Source organism: Juglans microcarpa x Juglans regia, chromosome 1D, assembly GCF_004785595.1.
Source record: "Juglans microcarpa x Juglans regia isolate MS1-56 chromosome 1D, Jm3101_v1.0, whole genome shotgun sequence".
Taxonomy (NCBI): domain Eukaryota; kingdom Viridiplantae; phylum Streptophyta; class Magnoliopsida; order Fagales; family Juglandaceae; genus Juglans; species Juglans microcarpa x Juglans regia.
The window spans coordinates 2331252-2353654 of NC_054594.1; the positions used below are offsets into that span (position 1 = coordinate 2331252).

The 22403-nt window shown below is 35.2% G+C and overlaps 2 protein-coding genes across 2 annotated transcripts; both read left to right on the plus strand.

The window, feature by feature from the left end:
- Nucleotides 1–11970: 11970 nt before the first annotated feature.
- LOC121235011 (patatin-like protein 2) lies at nucleotides 11971–13816 on the plus strand. The gene is made up of 6 exons (XM_041131200.1): nucleotides 11971–12087; nucleotides 12200–12381; nucleotides 12491–12683; nucleotides 12840–13001; nucleotides 13137–13448; nucleotides 13586–13816. Exons 1-6 carry the CDS (start codon nucleotides 11971–11973, stop codon nucleotides 13814–13816), a joined length of 1197 nt encoding a protein of 398 aa, XP_040987134.1.
- Nucleotides 13817–18314: 4498 nt separating this feature from the next.
- Nucleotides 18315–21436, plus strand: LOC121249566 (patatin-like protein 2). The gene is made up of 7 exons (XM_041148283.1): nucleotides 18315–18565; nucleotides 19399–19551; nucleotides 19631–19812; nucleotides 19906–20098; nucleotides 20219–20380; nucleotides 20462–20767; nucleotides 21010–21436. The coding sequence occupies exons 1-7, from the start codon at nucleotides 18467–18469 to the stop codon at nucleotides 21232–21234; spliced, it is 1320 nt and encodes a 439-aa protein (XP_041004217.1). The 5' UTR covers nucleotides 18315–18466; the 3' UTR covers nucleotides 21235–21436.
- The last annotated feature ends 967 nt before the right edge of the window (nucleotides 21437–22403 follow it).

Genomic DNA, 22403 nt, shown 5'->3' on the forward strand with positions numbered 1-22403 from the left:
AGGATCGAAAATCGAAAAGCAAAAACAGTGCATGTGTTTGAACAAATTTAAACAACAAAAATATAGTACACAAAAGTCATATTATTTATATATATATATATATATATATATATATATATATATATAGTGCATGTGTCTTTTTTTATTACATTATTATTAACTCTATTATTAAATCTAGAATTATGTGGAGCCATGTGTTGATCAATTAAGAAACAAATTCACTATAAAAAATCTATTTATTTATTTTCAGCAATTTTCTATGAAAATCAGTCTATTCTCTATTCATAAATAGTCAATTTTGGAGAGTTCAGATATATATTAATTAAACTTGGAGGCCTGCAGACAGGCGAGTAAGTTGCTTATTCCTTTCGAGGTGATTTGGGTCACTCGCAATACATTGTCAATTGATAGAGACTTTCTGTTTTGTCTTAAATGTTGTGATAAAGACTTTAGACTTAAGAGATGACACATGCATGGCCTCCAAAACAACCAAAAAGAAAAAAAAAATAAGAATAAAAAATAGAAGAAGACAAACTTGACATACAACATCTGGTTTTACATAAATTAATATCGTGGTAGATCAGCTGGCTTAGGTCTAAGGAGAAGATTCAGTAGGATCACAATGTAGGATCCATTGTGGTGATCATTTTGTGTGCTCTGGGACTCCAAGTATTGTAGATCTCAAGTGCAGCAACACCTTGTTAGTATCAAGTTGACAACAAGTGTCGAGTGTGGCACTATATATAATTATATAATATAATATAATTGAATTATGAGTCAAAAACAAAGTAATTATCATGAGAAAACAGCATGAAACATGATAACTTCTCCTTTTGGTAACTTGCACAAAATCTCACCTTATTTACTTTTATAAATAATGCTAAATAGTCATGAGATCCAGCCAGCCTAAGTCTGAAGAGAAGATAAAGAAGATCCCCAAGATTGTGATGATCATGAATCATGCCCCCAGCTGCCATGGACAATGCAACCATGGAAATATATGTGTGTGTGTGTTTCGAACCAGCTATAGATGAAAGTGTACATTCAAGATATAATGCATGTGACACCAAACAATTGACAATTAAGTATAAAAAAATAAATCATTTTCTAATTATCTGAGACTATATTATTACTATTCACAATTAGTTCCAAAATTAATTCTTAACAAAAAAAATTAAATATAAACTAAGCAAGCGTGCATTGCACGTTGGCTTTCACCTAGTATATATAAAAGCGTCTATCCAAAAAGTAATAGTATTTTTTGGTTTAACATTTTACTTTCCAATTTTATCCTTTTGTGTTTCTCATTTTACTGTTTCGTCCCTCAATGCAACCTTCCGTCACCGCCATAGTATTTGTCTGCAAATTTGGGGTTGGCCATCCATTTGAACAACAGGTTTTTGTTTTTCATTCAGCATGTTCTGGATTTGGAGATTCTCAACATTTTTAGCATAGTGGAGCCAATCATCTACTTCAAGAGAAATTTCTAGATTGAGGATAGAATCCGAAAGAAGGAAAAAAAAAAAAAAAAAAAAAAAAAAAAAAAAAAAAAAAAAGAAGCCTTTGAAGGCCTCCAGGATCATTTGCACAGCTCAGTCTCAGATCCCTTACTACACCCAGTTTTTCGTTTCCGACGATTTGCACTTGCCCCAACAGGTATTTTGTTGCAAATCATTCATCTCTCTCTCTCTCTCTCTCTCCTATTATGGGAACTCAAGGGATTGGAATGGTGGAGCATGTTGTGTTCGAAGGTGAGTAACAAAGTTTTGGCCTCTGAAGTTGGAGTCAACGAGCCTTCTCAGGAGGGGGATTGAATTAGAGTGCAATAGAACAGAGAATGTAAGGTAACAGTTACAGATAGTGAAGCCAATAAGAAGAAGTTCAGGTCTTGGAGTTTATTAATTTCAACGAGTGTTGAAAATATGTAAACTTAAGTTAATTTGAGATTAGTTAGGCAAAACATCGAATTTCACATGTATTGCGTGATTTGCATCACTCTCTCTTACATTGTAAGGACTTCTTCTGTGTTCCGTTGGATAATCGTTTAATTATTTTCCATTGCAATTAATCTTGGTTTTGAAGAAATTCTATTTCTCTTTATTTATCTGTTGGTTCGAGGTTCAAGTTCTGCTATGGCGTTTGTGTGTTGAATAGTATAATGGAAAGTAACAAAATGGAATTGGAAACTACCTATAAACGTTTAAATTTGATTCTTCCAACTGTAGATACTTTGTAGGTTCTTTTTTCACTGATATAAAGATTGCATATTTATGTCCAATACGTATTTGAGTATGCAACAGATTGTTAAGCAATTGTGGAGAAGCTCTTGATATTAGGTTATATTCTAGGAATTTTGTTTGAACAAGGCAAATCCTTTTGCGGATTGTTAACCCATTCTTATTTGCCGAGGGAACTTTGACCTTTTATATAAAAAAAACTTAAATCCCACATTAAGGTTTCAAGACTTACTGTATAAGTTGATTAGATGTTCTCTCATACTGGAAGGATGAGTAATAGAAATTGTTTTGCACTCTTCCTTCCTTTAAAGGTGTGAAAGCATTTTGGAAACTCATTATTGAATGGCGATGAAAATGTTTGTTAAAGTGTGGGCAACTTTTGGACAAAACTACTTTGCATAATTAATATATGGAACTGTATGCTGAAATTGTGACATTGACAAAGTTTACTTCAAATGCCAACAACTTGCCCTTTTTTATCATTCTGGACATGTTATTGTCTATAGATAAACTTATATATCTTAGTTTATATATAAATTAAATTTGTAAGAGTTTTGTTCTTTTTCATAAAGTATTAGAAGATTCAACATGTTCTTGGCCATTTTCAAAAAAACTTTGAAGGTAGGGTTTCTGCTGAGAATTTGGGTAAGTGGCCTGTTATGAGAGTTGTATCTCATTGCTAGAAGTGCATTCTTTGTGCATTTGAAATAATAATATGAGAATTTTGATAAATTTGGTGCCTATGGCTCATTCTTACAACCTATGAATGCTCACCTTCTAAGTGGTCTAGTCCAAAGAGTCCACAGAGAAACTACAATGCACCTAGATCTTCAAACAATTTACCCATCAAGGTATATTGATTTTTTACTTTAAAATTTTGGATCATTTGGTATGAAAGAGATGTATATAGCCGACCTCTAGCCAGTTGGGGGAATTCTATTTTACTTGAGCACTGTGAGTTATGTTACCTTACAAGTGTCTCTTAGAATTTGAAAGCTCTCTCGAATGTAGCCCTTTATTTGAGGCTTGGGACTTCTTCCTGTAGTGCCCATCAATTGCATAATTCAAGGGTTCCTTATGCAGATGTTTCTATAAAATAAAGTCGAGTTATCGAGAAGAGTCCCTTAAAAGATGAAACATTCAATGGACCAGGCAATCCAACCGATTAAAGAACATTTAAAGTTCTAATAAAAGTGCATCTGATAACTCTAGACAAAATAATGTAGCAATTTATAGTGGTCTTGGACATTTTTTATTTTTAAACAATGGAGGTCAGGCCTCCTTCATATTTATTCATCCTCATAAGGCTGAGGAAAAGTCGTGGGAAACAAATAAAGAACTATGACCCTCCCGAAAGACACCCCAATACTTGAGACAAAAACATTTACAGACTTCACTAGCAGAACCTCTAAGCTCTAATGAAAAAACACCCTCCCTTATCCAGACTATAAATGCCCCGAATGACATGAGGGAGATTACCACTATCACTCCAAGTCTTACAACACCAGCAGCCCCCAAGCGAGCAAAACCATATGCTAGAAAATTCCCCTCCCTGAGTATATGTTTGATACGGTAACAGAGCCCATCTAAGAGACAAATCATTTCCTCCCAATAATCATCCAAGTACCATAAACCACACCTTTTTTTCCTTAACCAATCAAAGACTAACAATGAGTCCATCTCAATTTCCACCTGCTATAACCCAAGAAACCAAGCTATCTGAAGTCCTTGGAGCAATCCCATGAACTCAGCATAATTGTTCATACCAGTGGTCGTGAAAATCGCAAACCCAGCAATCAACTCCCATTTTGAATCACGTATAACTCCTCCCGCCCCAAACACACCTGGATTTCCCAACGAGCTGCCATCGACATTGAGTTTTAACCATCTAGGTGGAGGTGGATTCCATTTAACAACCTGTATAGACTCTTTCTTTCTCGGTTTAATCGGTAGGACCAAACTCTTCAGCATATCCTCATCATGTCGACTTAAGTGTGCATTTCCTTTGATTTTTTCTGCCATGATCGCCAACCAATATTTAATGGAACTCCAAACAGTATACACAGATTCATAACTACCCTCCATTCACGCCTTACATCGACGTCCCCAAAGCCTCCAGGATATAATAGTCAGCAATATTCCAATAAGTTGTCCCACCTGGTTTGATCTTTTAGCCTGTCTATACCACCCTTCTAGTTTTTCTCTCCATGGACGACCTTCCATAATAGGCATCCCCACCTGTAAAGAGCAAAAATTCCATACCCGTTTAGCAAAAGACCCCGTAGCAAGGACATGATTCTAATCCTCATAACCCCCTGAATTACAACAATCACACTTGGATGCTAGATTAATCCCAGCTCTATGAATTCTATCATCAATTGAAAGACATCAATGCATTGCCTTCCACATTAGAATTGACATTTTCCTACGCACCGCTGGATGCCACACCCATTGCATCCAAGGTAATCTAGGAGCACAAACATGAAAACACTCCAATGCACTACCTGTAGAAAACATACCATTAGCATTCGGCAACCATATCAATACATCCGCCCCTGCTTTAATTCATCCCAATTCCTCCATTATTTGATCTGATTTTTCCACCCCAACCAATCTGTCAAACATCTGTACATTCCAACCACTAATATTCTTACAATCAGACAATAGTAAGTTTGGTAACTCACTAACTTGTTGTTGAGAAATAATCGGTCCATCACTAAGCCACTTATCATGCCAAAAAAACACCTTCCCCTCCTTAATATTCTACTTTGAATTCCGAAGCACAACCAGCATATCCATCATCAATACTTTCCAGAATTTTGATCCCTTTTTAGCATCCACCCAAGTAATATGTTTCTGACCAACGTATTTGGATAAGAAAAGTTGAGACAAAATCGAGTGACCTTGAAGTAGGTTCCATACCAATTTCATATGAAGCTAAGATTGCACCTCCCGTAAATTTCAAAGGCCAAGACCACCCTCAAACGTCGGCCTACATATTTCATCCCATGCTTTCCATTTTCTCTTTGGCTTCCCATCCAGAACACCCCAGAAAAATGTACTCATTAGTTTATTAATCTTGTCCAAAACCATCTTAAGAGTCGGTAAAATAGAAAGACTATGAATGGGTATGCTCTGCAGGACATGTTTCAATAATAATAATCTAGCACCATTGGAAAGAATTCTAGACTTCCACCCCCCCAGCCGAGACCTCACTTTATCAATCAACCCTTCAAAATGAGCAACAAGTAGCCTACCCGAAACAATAGGAACTCCCAAGTAAATGAAAGGGAACTTGACCTCAATGAAACCAGTTAGACGAAGAATCCTTTGGCGTCTAGATAAAGTGATCTGCTCGGCAAAATAAATAAAAGATTTTTTCTTGTTTACCACTTGACCAGACCACTTTCATAATCCTTTAACACATTTGACACCACTTTTAAAGAAGTTGTGCCACCATTCACAAAGATTACAATGTCATCTGCATATAGTAAATGAGAAATGATGGGAGCTCCTCTATGGTGATAGAACGATGCAATCTTCCCGAACGCCATTTGTTTTTTTAACATTCTAGATAATATTTCCTCCATTAGAATGAATAAATAAGAAGATAGCAGATCACCCTGTCACAAACCACGCCCACTTTTAAAAAAACCTTTAGAAATACCATTGAATTCACAGAGAACCATGGAGTCATAATACATTGTCTAATAAGCCCACAAAATCTATTCGAGAAACCAAAAGAACTTAAGACATGCATGAGAAATCCCCAATCAATACGATCATAAGCTTTAGCCATATCAATCTTCATCATCACATTTCCCCCTCTTGACTTCTTATTCAAATCCTGTATCATTTCTTGTGTGAGACTAATATTCTAAAAAATGCTTCTATCCTTAATAAACGCACCTTGTTCTGGCGAAATAATTTTGGCTAAGATTATCGACAAACGATCAACCAAAATTTTAGAGCATACCTCGTAAAATACCGAGCATAAGCTTATGGGTCTAAACTTATCAAAACTGTTCAGATTTGGAATTTTCAAAATAAGCACCAGTGAAGATGCCGTATAGAACCTTGGAAGCATCACACCACTGGAAAATTCTTTGGCTGCATCAACAACATCCTATTGTACAATGTGCCAACAAGATTTATAAAACCCCGAACCAAATCCATCAAGGCCTGGACTATTATCTACCGGGATGGAACAAATAGCCTTATAAATTTCTAGTTTCGATGGCTCTCGACAGAGTTCAACATTATCCCTTTCAATCACCACCGCTTGCACCAATTCCGATAAATCTGGGCAATTTGTATTCGGCCTAGCTTCCAAAACTGGTAGAAATAATTAATAGCACCATTATGTATCTGCTCAGGAGAAGATAAATTAGTACCATCAGGGAGCTTCATTTATATAACCCATGTTTGATTTCTTCGACTCACCGAACGGAAAAACTGAGCATTAGCTTCCCCTGTGGACAACCAAGATTGTTTGGCTTGTTAAGATAGTCGAATCTCTTTCCTGTCAACCCAAACTTTCAATTCCAGTTGTGTTGCTAATAAATCCATCTCATCCTCCTGAGAATAACTAGTTTGAAGATTCTGTTCAATGATCTCTATACGAGATTCAAGTCTTTGAATATTCACTTCCGTTCTTCCAAGTACCGTTTTATTCCACACACCTAAAGCCGACTTTAACCTCTTCAATTTCGTAGCAAGGTTAAGCAAAGTCGAGCCACTGACATCACCCCTCTAGGCCTGCACCACACATTCAAAAAACAAATCATGGGAAATCCACATTTTCTGGAACTTGAATGAAGGAAACCCATAAGGAACATCATTCCTTGCCAAACGCACATGCATAGGAGCATGATCCGAGGTCATTCTCAGTAAATATCTCAACTGGGCATCTGGAAATACATTATTTGCCAAAACATTCAGTATCACCCGATCTAACCGAGCCCAACTATGGGTAAAATTATTATGCCCATTATACCATGAAAATAAATTTCCACTAAACTACATCTCCAACAAGTCACATACATCCACGCAACAATTAAATTCATCCATTGCCATAACATGTCGCAGTCTACCACCTTTTCTTTCATCATCCTTATGTATGATATTGAAATCCCCAACCACGAACCAAGGTATATTCTGCACAATAACACCTTCCAAACTTTGCCAAAGCTGACATCGAACCTGATATAAACATTTAGCATATATTATAGTCATGCTAACAGTAATCGAATTTTCTAAAATATGCACCATCATGAACTGATCTCCCATATCCTGCACCGTCACATTCATTTCTTTCATCCAGAATACCCATAATTTTTCACCCACTACCTCATTAGAAGCACAATCATCAAACTTTAACTTCTCATGCCAAATCTGCAACCGAGACTGAGACACCATAGGTTCTGCAATCGTCAAAATTTTTGGTCATACCTTACAAATCAATTTTTTCAATTTTCTCTATGATGTACCCATTCCCCTCACATTCGAATATAGATAAGAACTCATCATAAATCAAGTCTCAAGGGCTTGCTTTTAACCCTAGTAGAACCCCTACTCTTAGTTTGTTTTTTTTTTTTCCTTCAATTTTTTCTGGTGACTCACGTAAATTAGATTCAAAGAAACAATCTTTACTTCTTGCCAGATGATGAGTGGATCTCTCCATTTCCGAATGAGAACAGGTATGAACCTCTCCATCTTCATGTTCTCTAATGACCTCCAATCCCGTCACTTCCCCATGTAATTCACAGCATTCTTTTACATTAAAGTCTCGACCAATCTCGTCCTGTGATGCAAACAATACAGACGATATATTTTGGTTTTGTTGTATATTCCCACGATCTGAACCCTCCAAACCCACTGGCACTAACTTTTGAATATCTTGTATTTCCGAATTACTGATAAGAATACTCTGATCAATATGCGGAGCACACTGCATGGAAGGAACCTGCATGTGTTCCAGATCACCAACTATGTTTTCTCCTACTAAATTCACATCCTCAGTATTTTCTTTGTCCAAGGTTTCCACTTGTACCTCATTCAAATTTTCCTTTGGTCCACTGCCACTTCCTTCATGATAAATCACAATGCTTTGCTCTGGCTCCTTTATACCATCACCGACGGGTTTCTTTTTATTCTTTTTCCTTACCCAAACTTGATCCTATTTTGCACCATCTCCTTTCGATTTTGTTTCACCAATCTTCTGCTTCCCATGCCATTTACATGTGTTCTGATTATGACCTTGCATATTGCACTATACACAATATGCCGGTAATGTTTCATACACCACAGTTTGGAAGATACTATGAGGTTGTGTAGGGGTGCCTATCCAGAAAGCCTTCAACGGTTCATTTGTCACATCCATCTTGATTCAAACCCTCACACCATCCATATGTGTAGCGCACTTGGTAGGGTTATCATGTTTGAGGAATCTTCCAATCGGTGCTGTGATGCTACGCAAATACGATTCATGACAAAAATTTAGGGGCAAGCCTTGTAGATTGATCCAAACAGGCACTTTACTCAATTCCTTATCCTCCTGAAAATTAGTAGTCCACTGGAAAACCCTATACGATACACCATCAATCTCACTAGCCTCCCTTCAAACACCTTGACAAAATCCTCCTCTGAAGTCAACATGATAAAAACGTTTCTCGGCCTTAACATGGAGGAGACCACAGGTTGTCTTTGCAGACCCCATCGAGATCAGATGAAGGCCCTAATCACATCCAATGAGGGTCGTTGCTTTAGGAATTTTAGAACCAATGAAAACAGAAAAGGCACAGCAGACTTATCGATTTCATCCTTAGAGAACACAACACAGACTTCACCATCCACAATTTTTGGAGCCCGAAACAGAGCCAATACCTCGGGGATAGGTTGAGGAGAATCCAGAACCATATCCACAAAGGAACGAGCTCTAGGAGTTTCCGCCAAGATAACCATAGGGCCATCGGCTTCGACCATCAGAACAAAACCCTAGCAATCGCCTATCCACGTCAGCCCTAGCAGAGCAAGTTTGTTAGGAGGCATCAATTCCGAGTCATCATATCTATCTTGGACTTGATTACTCTCCATCTTTATCAATGGGGAATAGCCTGTATGTTTCGATACCTTGTACCAACTCTTGAGAATCATAATTTTACACGATTGATTTATGAGATATGCTTTGTGATAATTTCCTTCCTCAACTTGGATTAGGATATACCTGAATTGGTTTGTTTATATTCTCTATTTATCCTCATGGAACCAATTTTTAATTTTTCCGATAATAGCTTGGCCAGCTCTTTGGTAAAGAACCCAACGATTAAGTTCACAAAGTTGTTCATCAATGGAGAATTTTTTTATTCCATTTCAGGTTTACTTTCAACTCTCTATAATATGTCTCATTAGTTTAGTACTGCATGTTTTGTTATGTTTCCATATATCCTCTCTCCCTCCGGCCCCTTTCCTTTTTTGGGTACGTAATTTATCTAATCTTAATTACTTCAAAAGAAGAAATAGACATCCAGGAAAGTATATATAATTTGTGCTCAGTAGAACAAAGCAATTAAAAAATTTTAGTGAAATACATTGTACTATAGAGGAGATACAGATTAGGAAAAAGCCAAATCATACATATATATATATATATATATATATTCTTTCCATGCATGGTAATTTTTGTTTCATTTTACAATTAATACATGACAATTTACTATTTTTTCATTTTTTTTTTTCGTTTTACAGTGGCCGAGGTAATGTTAGACAATTACTTTTTTAACTTTGTCACCGTTAAAACATGAAAAACGTTTGACACAATTGATCCAAGAATAGAAATGGGGATAGTAAAGATTGCATAAGGAGAAAAGGATGATGTTGATTTAGCAGTCATGAAGGCTATACGTCAGGCTTTCGACCAGGGTCTATGCCTTCGGCTGCCACAATCTATTATTGTTGTAGAAGATAACCTGTTATATTCCAAAATTTTCAGATATGCAGTTCTTCTAATACGATTGCTGTGTTTTTCTTTTTTACCATTATTTGCTTTCACATAAAAGTTTTACGATTAGGAAGAAAATTTCTATTCTTGCGACTAGGCAAACGAGCCCTTATTAGTGTGTGTAATATATATATATATATATATATATATATATATATATAAAAGGTTGCATGGGAAATCACGAAAAGCTTCTAATTACTTATCCATTTGGGTGATGTTTTCGATGCTAATTAACATGCTTAAACGTTCGTTTGTCATATATATATAGATTGGTGGTCAAATAATCCGTACAATATATTATATGTCAATTGATCAACTGACGATTAATTATACGAACGTGCATGCTAGCACATGATGGCCGGCTGGCTAGCTAATCTCTTTGTTTTGTTTTGTTTTTTGTTTCTTTTTTAACTAGTATTGTATTATATTTTCCTTCAAACTGCCTCAAGGGCCGAGCAATATTTGTCTGTTTGTTTGGTTTTTGTTTTTAGATTTTTTTGTCTAGAAGACCAATATTGTTATGAATTAATAAAACATAGGTTAAAATATAGAGAGCAATGTACTAATATTAGAGCTCCTAATTAATTCCTAGGCATGTTCTTAAAATTATAGTAACTTAATTATATACATACCAATTTTTTAACAACTTTAATTAATATTAACCCAAGCAGTACTACTGGTGACCATTAATTTACATTATACTTTGAAATTCAAATGTGAAAAATTTTAGTAGTTTTTATGAAAAGTGGTATAATATAGATTGTAATAATATATTATATATATAGTTTCAGGAATATTATATTTATTCTTAAAACTAGATTGTGGCTGCAACTTAATTCATCTTAATTAACTCACGGAAAATGAGATCATAGATACAGTACTATATTTTATACAACTTTAATTTTCTTGTCATTATTTATAAAAATCTCATTAATTTAAAATAGAGATCACGCAGTAAAAAGAGTTGTGTACGCATCTATTATTTATAAAAATCTCATTATAGTTAACTTATCGAAATTTTATTAATAAAACAAATGATTTTTGCAAGTATATATTAGTGCATGCCTGTTGAGGCCGCGAATCATTTTGCCTTCATGAGAATTTGAAATGTCTACTCTAAATTATTTATTCGGTCATGCTAATTAGTATTATATATATAGATCATGACGTCAGAGAGAGATAATTAATATTATTGATTATCATTGCTTAAAGTGTTGATGCATGCAGCACGCCACTCGTTTTCAAACTTTATATATATTATATTAATTCGTAAGATGATCCGCTTGTCCTAACTCGTGCAAACACCATGTCTCTTGGAAGCTGCCATGATTTATAAGGAATCAAACTAAAAAGGATATTAGAATAAAGTGAGCTTCAAGATACAGAAGAAGACGAGGTTCGCGCATGAGCTAGCTTTGAGATCATTTTCAAGTCATTGTCTTTCCTCTTTATATAATATATATATATATATATACGTATATATGTATGTATTAAACTATAAGGTTATGTAATCAGTAGTACTCATGCATGCATGGCAAGTAGTGCTCCATTATAATACCCTAATAATTACCTATAGCTAAGGCCTGATATATAATTTTTTGATCTCGTACTCTATATATAGCTAGGCACTCAGCTTACACATGCAAAGCATATATAATAAGCTTGATATTAGTTCCCTAGCTAAGGACGCAGAAATTTTATCTATATTATCAAGAAGCTGATCTCTAGATCCGAATGGCGAGTACTGGTCTTGCAAAGGGAAATATGGTGACTGTGTTGAGCATTGATGGAGGTGGCATCAGAGGGATAATTCCGGGCACCCTCCTCGGCTTTCTTGAATCTAAGCTTCAGGTTCCTACTTCTCACCAACCGTAGCCATAGCGATAACCACCTGATGATCTTCTCCATTTCTGATACTGTTTCATGACATTCGTGTATACTATACTATCTGTGGCCTGTTCAGGAATTGGATGGGAAAAGTGCAAGAATTGCAGATTATTTCGACATAATTGCAGGAACAAGCACAGGTGGTCTGGTCACCACCATGCTGACAGCACCCAACAAGGACAACCGTCCCTTATATGCTGCCAAGGACATCAACAACTTCTATTTGGAGCACTCTTCCAAGATTTTTCCCCACAGCAGGTAAATTTTGAATCAAACAAACAAAACCAAAAAGTCTCCTACTTTTCTTCAAATTTTACCACAATTCTTAAACAAACTCAACAAATGCTTTTTTTTTTCATGGGACCAGCCGCGAAAACTTTGTGAATTCAATGACAAGCTTGTTCGGTTGGGTGGTGGGGCCGAAATACGACGGGAAGTACCTGAGGTCGTTGACAAGCGGGCTACTTGGAAATCTAACCTTGACACAGACACTAACAAACGTGATCATACCAACCTTCGATATCAAGCTCCTACAGCCAGTTATCTTTTCAACCAACGATGTATGAGTTTGTCAGTAATATGTTCATTTATAGGCTAGCTGCCATTAAATTAGTTCACCGAATTCCTGAAAATTAGGCCAAAAATCTTAAGTCCTGATCATATGATCTCGCCAAAGGGGCTTTTAATTTTAATTTGGGTATATAATTATATATCAGGCAAAACTGAATGATCTGAAGAACGCTAAGCTAGCAGACGTTTGTGTCGGCACCTCTGCAGCACCCACTTATCTTCCAGCACACTACTTTGAGACAAAGGATGCCATGGGAAGGACTCGCAATTTCAATCTCATTGATGGTGGGGTTGCTGCAAATAACCCTGTAAGTGGCTACGTATACAGATTCAATTGTCCGAGAGAGATAGGCATATATATCTACTAGTGTTGAAACTTCTAAAACTCTCTTAATTATATCTCCATTTTGTAAACTAAATAATATATATACATCCACATGTAGACTATGCTGGCCATAAGCGAAGTTCGGAAAGAAATGTTGATGCAAAACAGCACCGAGTTAAATGGCATGAAATCAAAGGAGTTCTGCATGAAGAAAATGCTGGTTCTGTCGTTGGGGACGGGTACGGCCAAGTACGAAGAGAAGTATACAGCAGCCAAATCCTCCGAATGGGGTTTGCTTAATTGGATGTACAACGATGGCGCCACTCCCTTGCTTGACGTATATCTGGATGCAAGTTCTGATATGGTCGACTTTCACGTCTCCACTCTCTTCCAAACCCTCAATCGTAAGAACACCTACCTCCGTATTCAGGTACGCAAGTACGTCCCAAACGAAAAGCATTGGAGTTTCAGAAACTTCAATTAGTTAATGTGATGAATTTAGTTATTAATTCAATATATTCTTGCATGCTTAGAAATACTGCATGGATTAATATGTATAATATATAGGATGACACTTTGACCGGAGGTGCAACGGCTCTTGATCTTGCAAGCTCAGAGAATCTGCAAAGGCTGGTGGAGATTGGGAATGAGCTATTGAAGAAGCCAGTGTCAAGAGTGAATTTGGATACTGGCAAGTTTGAGGAAATTAAGAACGAGGGTACTAATGAAGAAGCACTTACTCACTTTGCCAAGCTGCTTGTCGAGGAAAAGAAACTCAGAGAAAACCAATATTATTAAAGCCGATGGAGTTTTTCATAAACTTTATTATTAGTGTGTTCTGCTATGTTTAGATTATAATGTTAATTAGCTTATCTTGAAAGTTGTTATTTTATTAATGCTGTGATGTTTACAATGTGACTATATAAGTTGCATTCTGAGAAGTGGAATTGACAGAACATCAAGAATCAATCCAACAGTTTTGTGGATTGAAGTTTCTCTCTTCATTTTCCTCTGTTTTTTCAATTGTAATTTCCATCAAATATTAATGGAAAGTCCACAAGGAATATGATTAATTTGATTGTCTAAAACCAATATTTAATAATAATTATGTATTAATGGACCGATGAGAAATATTGCTATTAATTTGTGATTATAATTTTTACTCAAATAACAATATTACGTGCTGGCGTATTTATTGATATGTTGAATATTATGAAATGTAAAATTCAAAATATATTAATTGACTTAAAAATAAAACTGATAAAATAGATTTTGTAGGTAAAATTTTAAGTACGTGTAGCATTGCTTATAAATCAGATCAGTGCTTGAAACATCCATTAGTACTGATCTAAAAGCACTATAATATATATATAAGAGCTATTATATAATATATATATATATATATATATATATTTATAAGAGCTATTTGAGTTTAATTTATATATATAGGTCAATATTAGGTATTTCCATTACTTTGTTAAAAAAAGAAATGAGCCAGAATATTATAAGACTATATATCATTATGACAATACCATGTGATCCAATATATATAATGCCATAAACATTAAAGAAAAGCATAAAAAGAGTACCACTAGGCATGCCTTCGATCCAGTCGGCGCCGTTTGGATTCAAAGATAGTTGAGAATAGTTTATTAAAATATTATTTTTTTAATATTATTATTATTTTAAGATTAAAAAAATTGAATTATTTATTATATTTTGTATAAAAATTTAAAAAATTTATAATGATGAGATGAAAAGAGTTTCCAATACAAACTTGAGCCTTTTGTTCCCTAGCTTGAACATGATCAACAAGACATGGGCGCATGAATGATTGGGAGGGAGGTAACCCCCAGGTATTGGTTCCCTATTTGCGTCTCACGTAGGTTCACTGGTAAGTTGTAGCTTTAATTGAGTTGATTTTATTTGCTTGCGTGCACTTTCTGCAGGTGTTTACTCTTTCATTTTCTTTTTTTTTTTTTTTTTCCTTTGTCTTGGTCTTATAATTTTCTTTAAACATTATTGATATTTTGTATTGTGGTTGGGTTTGTTTGGTTTTTTTAATGTTTGGGTTTTGGTTTTTTGAGTATATGTAACCCTCAGGTATATCCGGTTGTAACTACGATTTTTTTCTGTTACAAATGAAGGCTTTCAATAAAATTGAGGCACGGTATGTTCTCTTCTTAAAATAAAATAAATAAATAAATAAATAAAGAAGAAAAAAAAGATCAAGAATGATTGGGAGGGAGGTCTTGTTGACGACTTGATACATTAAGTGGCTAGACGCGATAAATCTAAAAAAAATATATAGATTATCTAATTAATTATATATGCACATGCATGTTTTAGATCAGTTGTTAATGAAATGAATCATACGTCAACAAGTCGAAATTAATTAAGTGCAACTTATACTCGATTGTTTTATTAAATTAATTAAATTCTATTAAAAATAACTATTTGTAATATATGTTAATCATGTAGATATATGCTCGACGCTACTAGACTAGTAATTAATTTTAAGCTCATGTAGATATAGCACACATAAATTAAGGCTTTTAATACATCTATATTCTGATCATGTCATGTCATGTTTTGAGGTTATTATATATATAATATGATTACAAGACAATTAGCCAACATGTACACACATGTATATATCATGCATATGTTAATTTCTAAACTATGATTCCTCCTAATGAGTTTATTTTCATATTGTCAATAAGAAAACAAGAGAAGTTTTACCGCTATAAAGAGATTTCATAAAAAAATACTCATAAATTGATGTAGCTTCATCATGTAATATGTTAGATTTATTTTACAATAAATGTAACTTTATGTAGTATGTTAAATTGTAAAATTATTTTAAGTTGTATATTTCTTTTTATAAAATTTATTTGTGGCTAAAATATTACTCCAAGAAAAAATGAAAGGAAAAGCTAGAAAAAACCGAGGCAAGTTACTCCAATCATTGAGGGGGAAAAAACTATGGATACAAATGATCAGCTTTTAATTTCGACTTCTAAGCGTAGAAACTATCAAAGTAATACAAAGATAAATCCCAAGATCGAATTCACAGGAACAATAGAAATTAAGCAAACATTTCATATTTGCAAGACAATATATTGCCGTTTATGGTGACAAGAAATATCGAAATGATAAGAAAATATTAAACTAAAAGATCTAGCAATGAACAAAAAAATAAGAAATGGGAAATAAATTTCAAAGGTTGACTACTAACTATATCGACACCAAAATGGGAGCTATTTACCAAGGGAGTGTGGACTGAAAGAGTGAAATTGTTGGCAGTTCTGGAAGTTCAAGCACGAGTAAAACTAAAAATAAATGTAAATCTATGTTTCTAAAATTACTAAGAATCAAGAGGTTTAGAGGAAATGTATAAAAATTGACTTAAACTTGTAAGAAGCAATAAAACAAACACTTGGGAGGTAATTTTCGCCCACTGACTTGGTGATGGATTTACTTCTCTTTTTATCTTCTCTCAACCATTCTCTCATTCCTAGAAATCATGGTCAGATGATATAGCAATAAACCACAACTTTTGTAGTATAATAAAACCACTTGACAGATTATCTCACAACTGTAAAATAGTAAAAGAAGACTATCAAAGTCTTGTTACTTGGTCAAGTATCAATTGTGCCTTTATGTCTACAACTGAGCTAAACCAAGAACAAAGAACTTCAATCCTTTCTAAATGTAAATTGAAAAGTAATCCAACAAGTTAATCATCAAAATTACAAAATATTAAAAAAAATCCAATCCCAAAAAGTCATGGATTACTCCTTAAATCTCAAGCTAAAAATCTAGCCTATCGTCTCTAGATTAGTAAAATGCCCAAAAGGATTAAATCTCAACATCTCTGGCTACTGCTCTAAACGAAAATTGCCGAATAAATGTTCCAGAAAAAAAAAGATATCCCCCCACAAAAACAAAGGTCTGAAGCCGAAAATCCCCTAAATGAAAAAGCGAAAAAAAAATCGAAGGAGAGAGCCAAACGCAGGGCCAAATTTTTCTTTTTATACTGTGCGTGAGTTGCGTTTCGCGTCCCGTTCCTTCTCCTCTGCAGTGCACGATTCGATTTTCTTTTCCTCTACAGTGCGCATCTTGAGCTGCTCAATCCAGCCCATGCTCTCGCATCTCCCTTTCAGCCTGCCTGCGTGAACTGCTCTGCACCTTAAGCCACGTTCCAGCCCCTGCAGTTCCGCGTGCGTGAGTCTGTTGCTGCATGGCTTGAGGCCAGCTGCTGCCTTCCTCTCCCTTTTCCCCCTTGTCTGGAACTTCCTCATTTTCTTTTTCCTTTCTTTTTTGTTTTGTGTTTCAGATCCTTAGCTCCTTAGCATTTGGGTGCTGCACGTTCAATTGGTGGGCTTCTTCCAAAAATGCCCTACATAAAATTGGGATTAAGTGTTCATAATAGAAAGGATAAAATTGAGATATTAATTCTAATGGGATTTAACAGCTGCATAAATCTTTTTAAGAGTAAAATATCATGATTTAACAATGAACCTCAATTTATAATTCACTACATAATTAAGGGTTTAATTCATTTTTTGGCTAACAACTTAGTCACTTTCTCAACTTAATTATGTAATTTTTTATACCTTATTAACAAACACCTCCTTTTTTTTCAGGGAAGAATACGGTATCCCATGATATTAATGATAACCCTCATTTATGACAGATAAATACTATAGTTACAACCGGATCCAAACACCTCATGAATTAATTATTTGCATTAATATCTTATTTCATCTCAACATTCAAATATCACTCAAATACAAATATTTTTCAATCTCAAATTTTTAATTTTTTTTTATCTAATCATTAAAATTTTTCCAAACTTTTAAATAAAATACAAAAAATAATTCAATTTTTTAAAATCTCAAAACAAAAATTATATTAAAAAATTATATTATAATAATATTTTAATTTTATATTATAATTTTATTCAATTATTTTTCTTTTATTTTTTAAAATCTCATAAAATATCTTAATTCAAATCATTTTAATATTATTTATAAAATTTCATCTCGTCTAAAGGTTCAGGAAGATTTTCAGACAATTCGAATCGCCTTTCTTTGAGCTATTTTCCGGGGCGAGTCTTGTTGTAAATGATCATCCTCGATCGTACGTGTTACTGTGTTAGACTCGAGGCCTAATGGCGCTCTGTTTGTTCATATAGATCACAGCTGGGACTGTCCCTTTTATTTTTATTTTTTTGCTTTTTGACTGATTAATTAATTTCAACCATCCATGCTACTTTTACAATTTTTTTTTTTTTTTTTTTCATGCTAGCTTTTGCTTTTGGTACCGCACGCTTTTCAGGTCTTTCCTTCCTTAAGGTTCTGAATCTCCGAGTTTTTCGACTCACTTGCAGTACAGCTTCCGAGTCACCCTTCCCTTTCTTCATTTGTCGAGGTTTTTCCAAGGATGAGAATATCATATTTCACGTCGTTCTCCAGACTCCAAATCATCACCATGGCTTTAGCAGCTTCGTGGCTATTCTTCTTTGGTGTCGTACTGATAACAGTGAGTGTTTTTTTTCCTTCTCTTCTCTTCGTGTTGGATTCAAAACGTACGTGAAGCTCAAGCATCACAAATTAATTTTAGTAGGGCCGACTCCGACTACACTCCTGCTTTTAGCATGTTGATCTGTTAATTAGCCTACACACTTTGTAGTTCTCTCTATTCTTTTTTCTCGAAGTACTGGATTATCAGCAGGTAGATAGATAATGTATAATTTACCCTTATGTATCTATCAATCTTTCGATTGGATTAGTCGATATGATCAGACATTAACTGTATAAGTCGAGATGATTATCTTCAAGTTGTTAGGTTCTCAAATAAATATGAAATCGGCTTGCTTCGAGCTGGAAATTCACAAAGTTATTCTGTAGACTTTGAAAATTCGACATGATAGATTTGTATCATCCATAGGTTTGAATTTTGAAACAACATAAAATCTAGGATTATGTTAACTCGTGAAGTCAGGAGCCATTACCAAAAAAAAAAAAAAAAAAAAATCCATTTTGTGTGACATGGTAGGCCTATTGAGTATTGATGCTATTCTTGTATTGCGGGAGTACTGAGTCATTTCCTTTCGATGCAGAGAATAAAGGGTTTAGAGTCTTTAGAATTAGAACAAATCAATATTAATATAAGTATCTATAGCAATAAAGGTGCCGCTCCAGTTCAAGAAGTCCTGTATCCACACATGCATGGGGCCTGGCCATGGAATGCTTTTCCAGCCTTCTGTAATCAGTTCAGTTGTCATAAATATTGGAGGTTGAAGTTGATAAACATGATGATGGGCATGCTTGACACACATTACAAACTGTCAAACTGATATTCATTTGCTGAAGGGCCCGGAATTCAATATCAAAAAGCTCTTTTCCAAAGAGATGGCAGCTGGTGTTGGAAAGGGAAAGATGGTGACTGTGTTGAGCATTGATGGAGGTGGCATCAGAGGGATAATTCCAGGCACCCTCCTCGCCTTTCTTGAATCTAAGCTTCAGGTTCCTACTTCTCGCCAACCCTAGATCATTTCATTCTGTTTCATACATTTTGTATATAATCTCTGGTATGTATGTTTAGGAATTGGACGGGCCCAGAGCAAGAATTGCAGACTATTTCGACCTAATTGCGGGAACAAGTACAGGTGGGCTGGTCACCACCATGCTTTCGGCACCCAACAAGGAAAGCCGTCCCCTCTATGCTGCAAAGGATATCAACAACTTCTATTTAGAGCACTCCCCCAAGATTTTTCCCCGGCGCAGGTAAATTTCGAATAAAACAACAAATCTAAAATCCCTTGTTCTTCAACATTTGTTGACGGGAAGTACTCACTCAAGTTTTTTTAATGGAACCAGCCAAAAAAACTTTGTGAGTTCAATGACTGGCTTGATCAGTTCGGTGATGGGGCCTAAGTACGACGGCAAGTACCTGAGGTCATTGACAAACGGGCTACTAGGCAATCTAACACTGAAACAGACCCTAACAAACGTGATCATACCTGCATTCGACATCAAGCTCCTTCAGCCAGTTGTCTTTTCCACCAACGATGTATGTGTATGTCAATAATAATTATAGTATAGCTAGGCTGCAAAGTTCACAAGATTATTGGAATTGTGGCCACAAATGGGAAGTGGTGATCAATCTTCATGGCTCTAATTTTGGGTACAGGCAAAACTGAATGATTTGAAGAACGCTAAGCTAGCAGATGTTTGCGTCAGCACCTCTGCAGCACCCACTTTTCTTCCAGCACATCACTTTGAGACTAAGAATGCTGAAGGAAAGACTCGGAGTTTCCATCTCATTGATGGAGGGGTTGCTGCAAATAATCCTGTAAGTAGCTGATTTGGTCATTTAGAGGCACATTGGACCAAGTTCACAAGCTTTATTATCCTGTATAAACTAAATCTGCAGACTATGATGGCCATAAGCCAGATGTTGAAAGAAATATTAATGCATCACACCGAGTCAAATGACATGAAAGCAATGGAGTACAGCAACAGAATGCTAGTTCTATCGTTGGGCACGGGTGCGGCCAAACATGAGGAGAAGTATACTGCTGCCAGAGTCTCCAAATGGGGTTTGCTTAATTGGTTGTATGAGAATGGTGCCACACCGTTGCTTGATGTATATGGCGATGCAAGTTCTGATATTGTTGATTTCCACGTGTCCACCTTCTTCCGAGCCTTGGGTCGTAAGAACAACTACCTTCGCATTCAGGTACGTACCAAGCGACATCATAAAATGAATTCCTTTCAACATCTTTAATGACCATATGCTACAATAAGTCAACATTTCAATATTCTCACTTCTCTCTCAATGATTAGTAGGATTCAACACAGATGAAGAGTATTTAACTTTTAGATGAAAACTAGGACCATCTGTCCTGATGTCATGAATACTTACCATTTATAAATCAAAAGTTTTTGTTTTTAACATGCATGGAAATACATGGATTATAGGATGACAATTTGATTGGAGATGAATCGGCTCTTGACCTTGCAACAATGGAGAATCTGCAAAGACTCGTGGAAATTGGGAAGGAGCTATTGAAGAAGCCAGTGTCAAGAGTGAATTTGGATACTGGCAGGTTTGAGGAAATTAAGAACGAGGGTACTAATGAAGAAGCACTTGCCTACTTTGCCAAGCTGCTTGTCGAGGAAAAGAAACTCAGAGAAAACCAATGAAACTCCCTAATCGGGAATATGATTTAACGGTCTTGGATAGATTCAAACCTTCAGTACTGTATAATGTCTTGTCCTAGTCTTCCAACAACAACAGAGGACAAAACACAAGAAGAGCATATGTGCTTAATAATTCACTAGAGGAGCATATGTTCTTAAACATGCTTATTAGCCACACAAATTCCTACAGCAAAAGCTTTATGGTCATGGGTTTTCCTTTTTGAATTAACTAGAAGTACCATCCAACAAAATAGTGAGATAAAAAAAAAATTATCTCAGACAGTCAACTGAATATAAAGTTATGGTCTTCCAAAGTTATGTGTTTTTTTTTACTTACCATATAGATTGAAGGCTGTCTGCAGCGATAACTACTGCCTTAATAGATCGCCCCTTAGTTTGGCTATTGAGTAATGTTAAATCTAATATAGTATAGATTGTGCAAGCGTTTGCGTACTCCTTTAAAAAAAGAATAAATTCATTATTAAAAAATTATTTTTTTCACAGAGAAATTAAATTTGCAATCATAGAATGCTTAAGTGTTATGCAATCCCTTTGAAAAAAATAAGTAAATACAGGATTCACATAATAAAAATTTAATTTTTTAATAAGACTCTATTTTTTTCAAAATGATTGTACGGCGCTTACGTACTTCATGACTATACGTAGCATTACTCTTTTTCATATGAGTGTCATATTTACTCATTTTAAAAAAAAAATACTCAGATATTTACGTACTCTATGGCTACAAATATCATTTCTATTATAAGGCTATGCAAAATCCGACCAGAACTTTGTCTATTGGTTGCCTCTACAACTTAAAAAATGGTCACTACTGTTACTTTGTAAAGAATAGGTGGTTTTACCAATTCCTATTATCCTGGTCCAGGTTTTCTCACTAAATAAAAAACACAAAAAGCTCCTAAACCATGAACCCTCGAAGAACTCGAAACAGCAAGTCTTTCATTAAGCTTCAATCATTACATGAATAATAATATTCTTTAGATAACACAACCACTCAAAGTTTGATACTTTTTCCTCGAGTCTCTTTTCCAAAGGCACATTCATTGGAATAAAGTTTTAAGCAATACTAACGGCCACAACTTATTTAAACCCCATGACACGTGTTGTCACTAAATATCACCGTTGTCTTTCTGGGAGCCACGGGTAACACG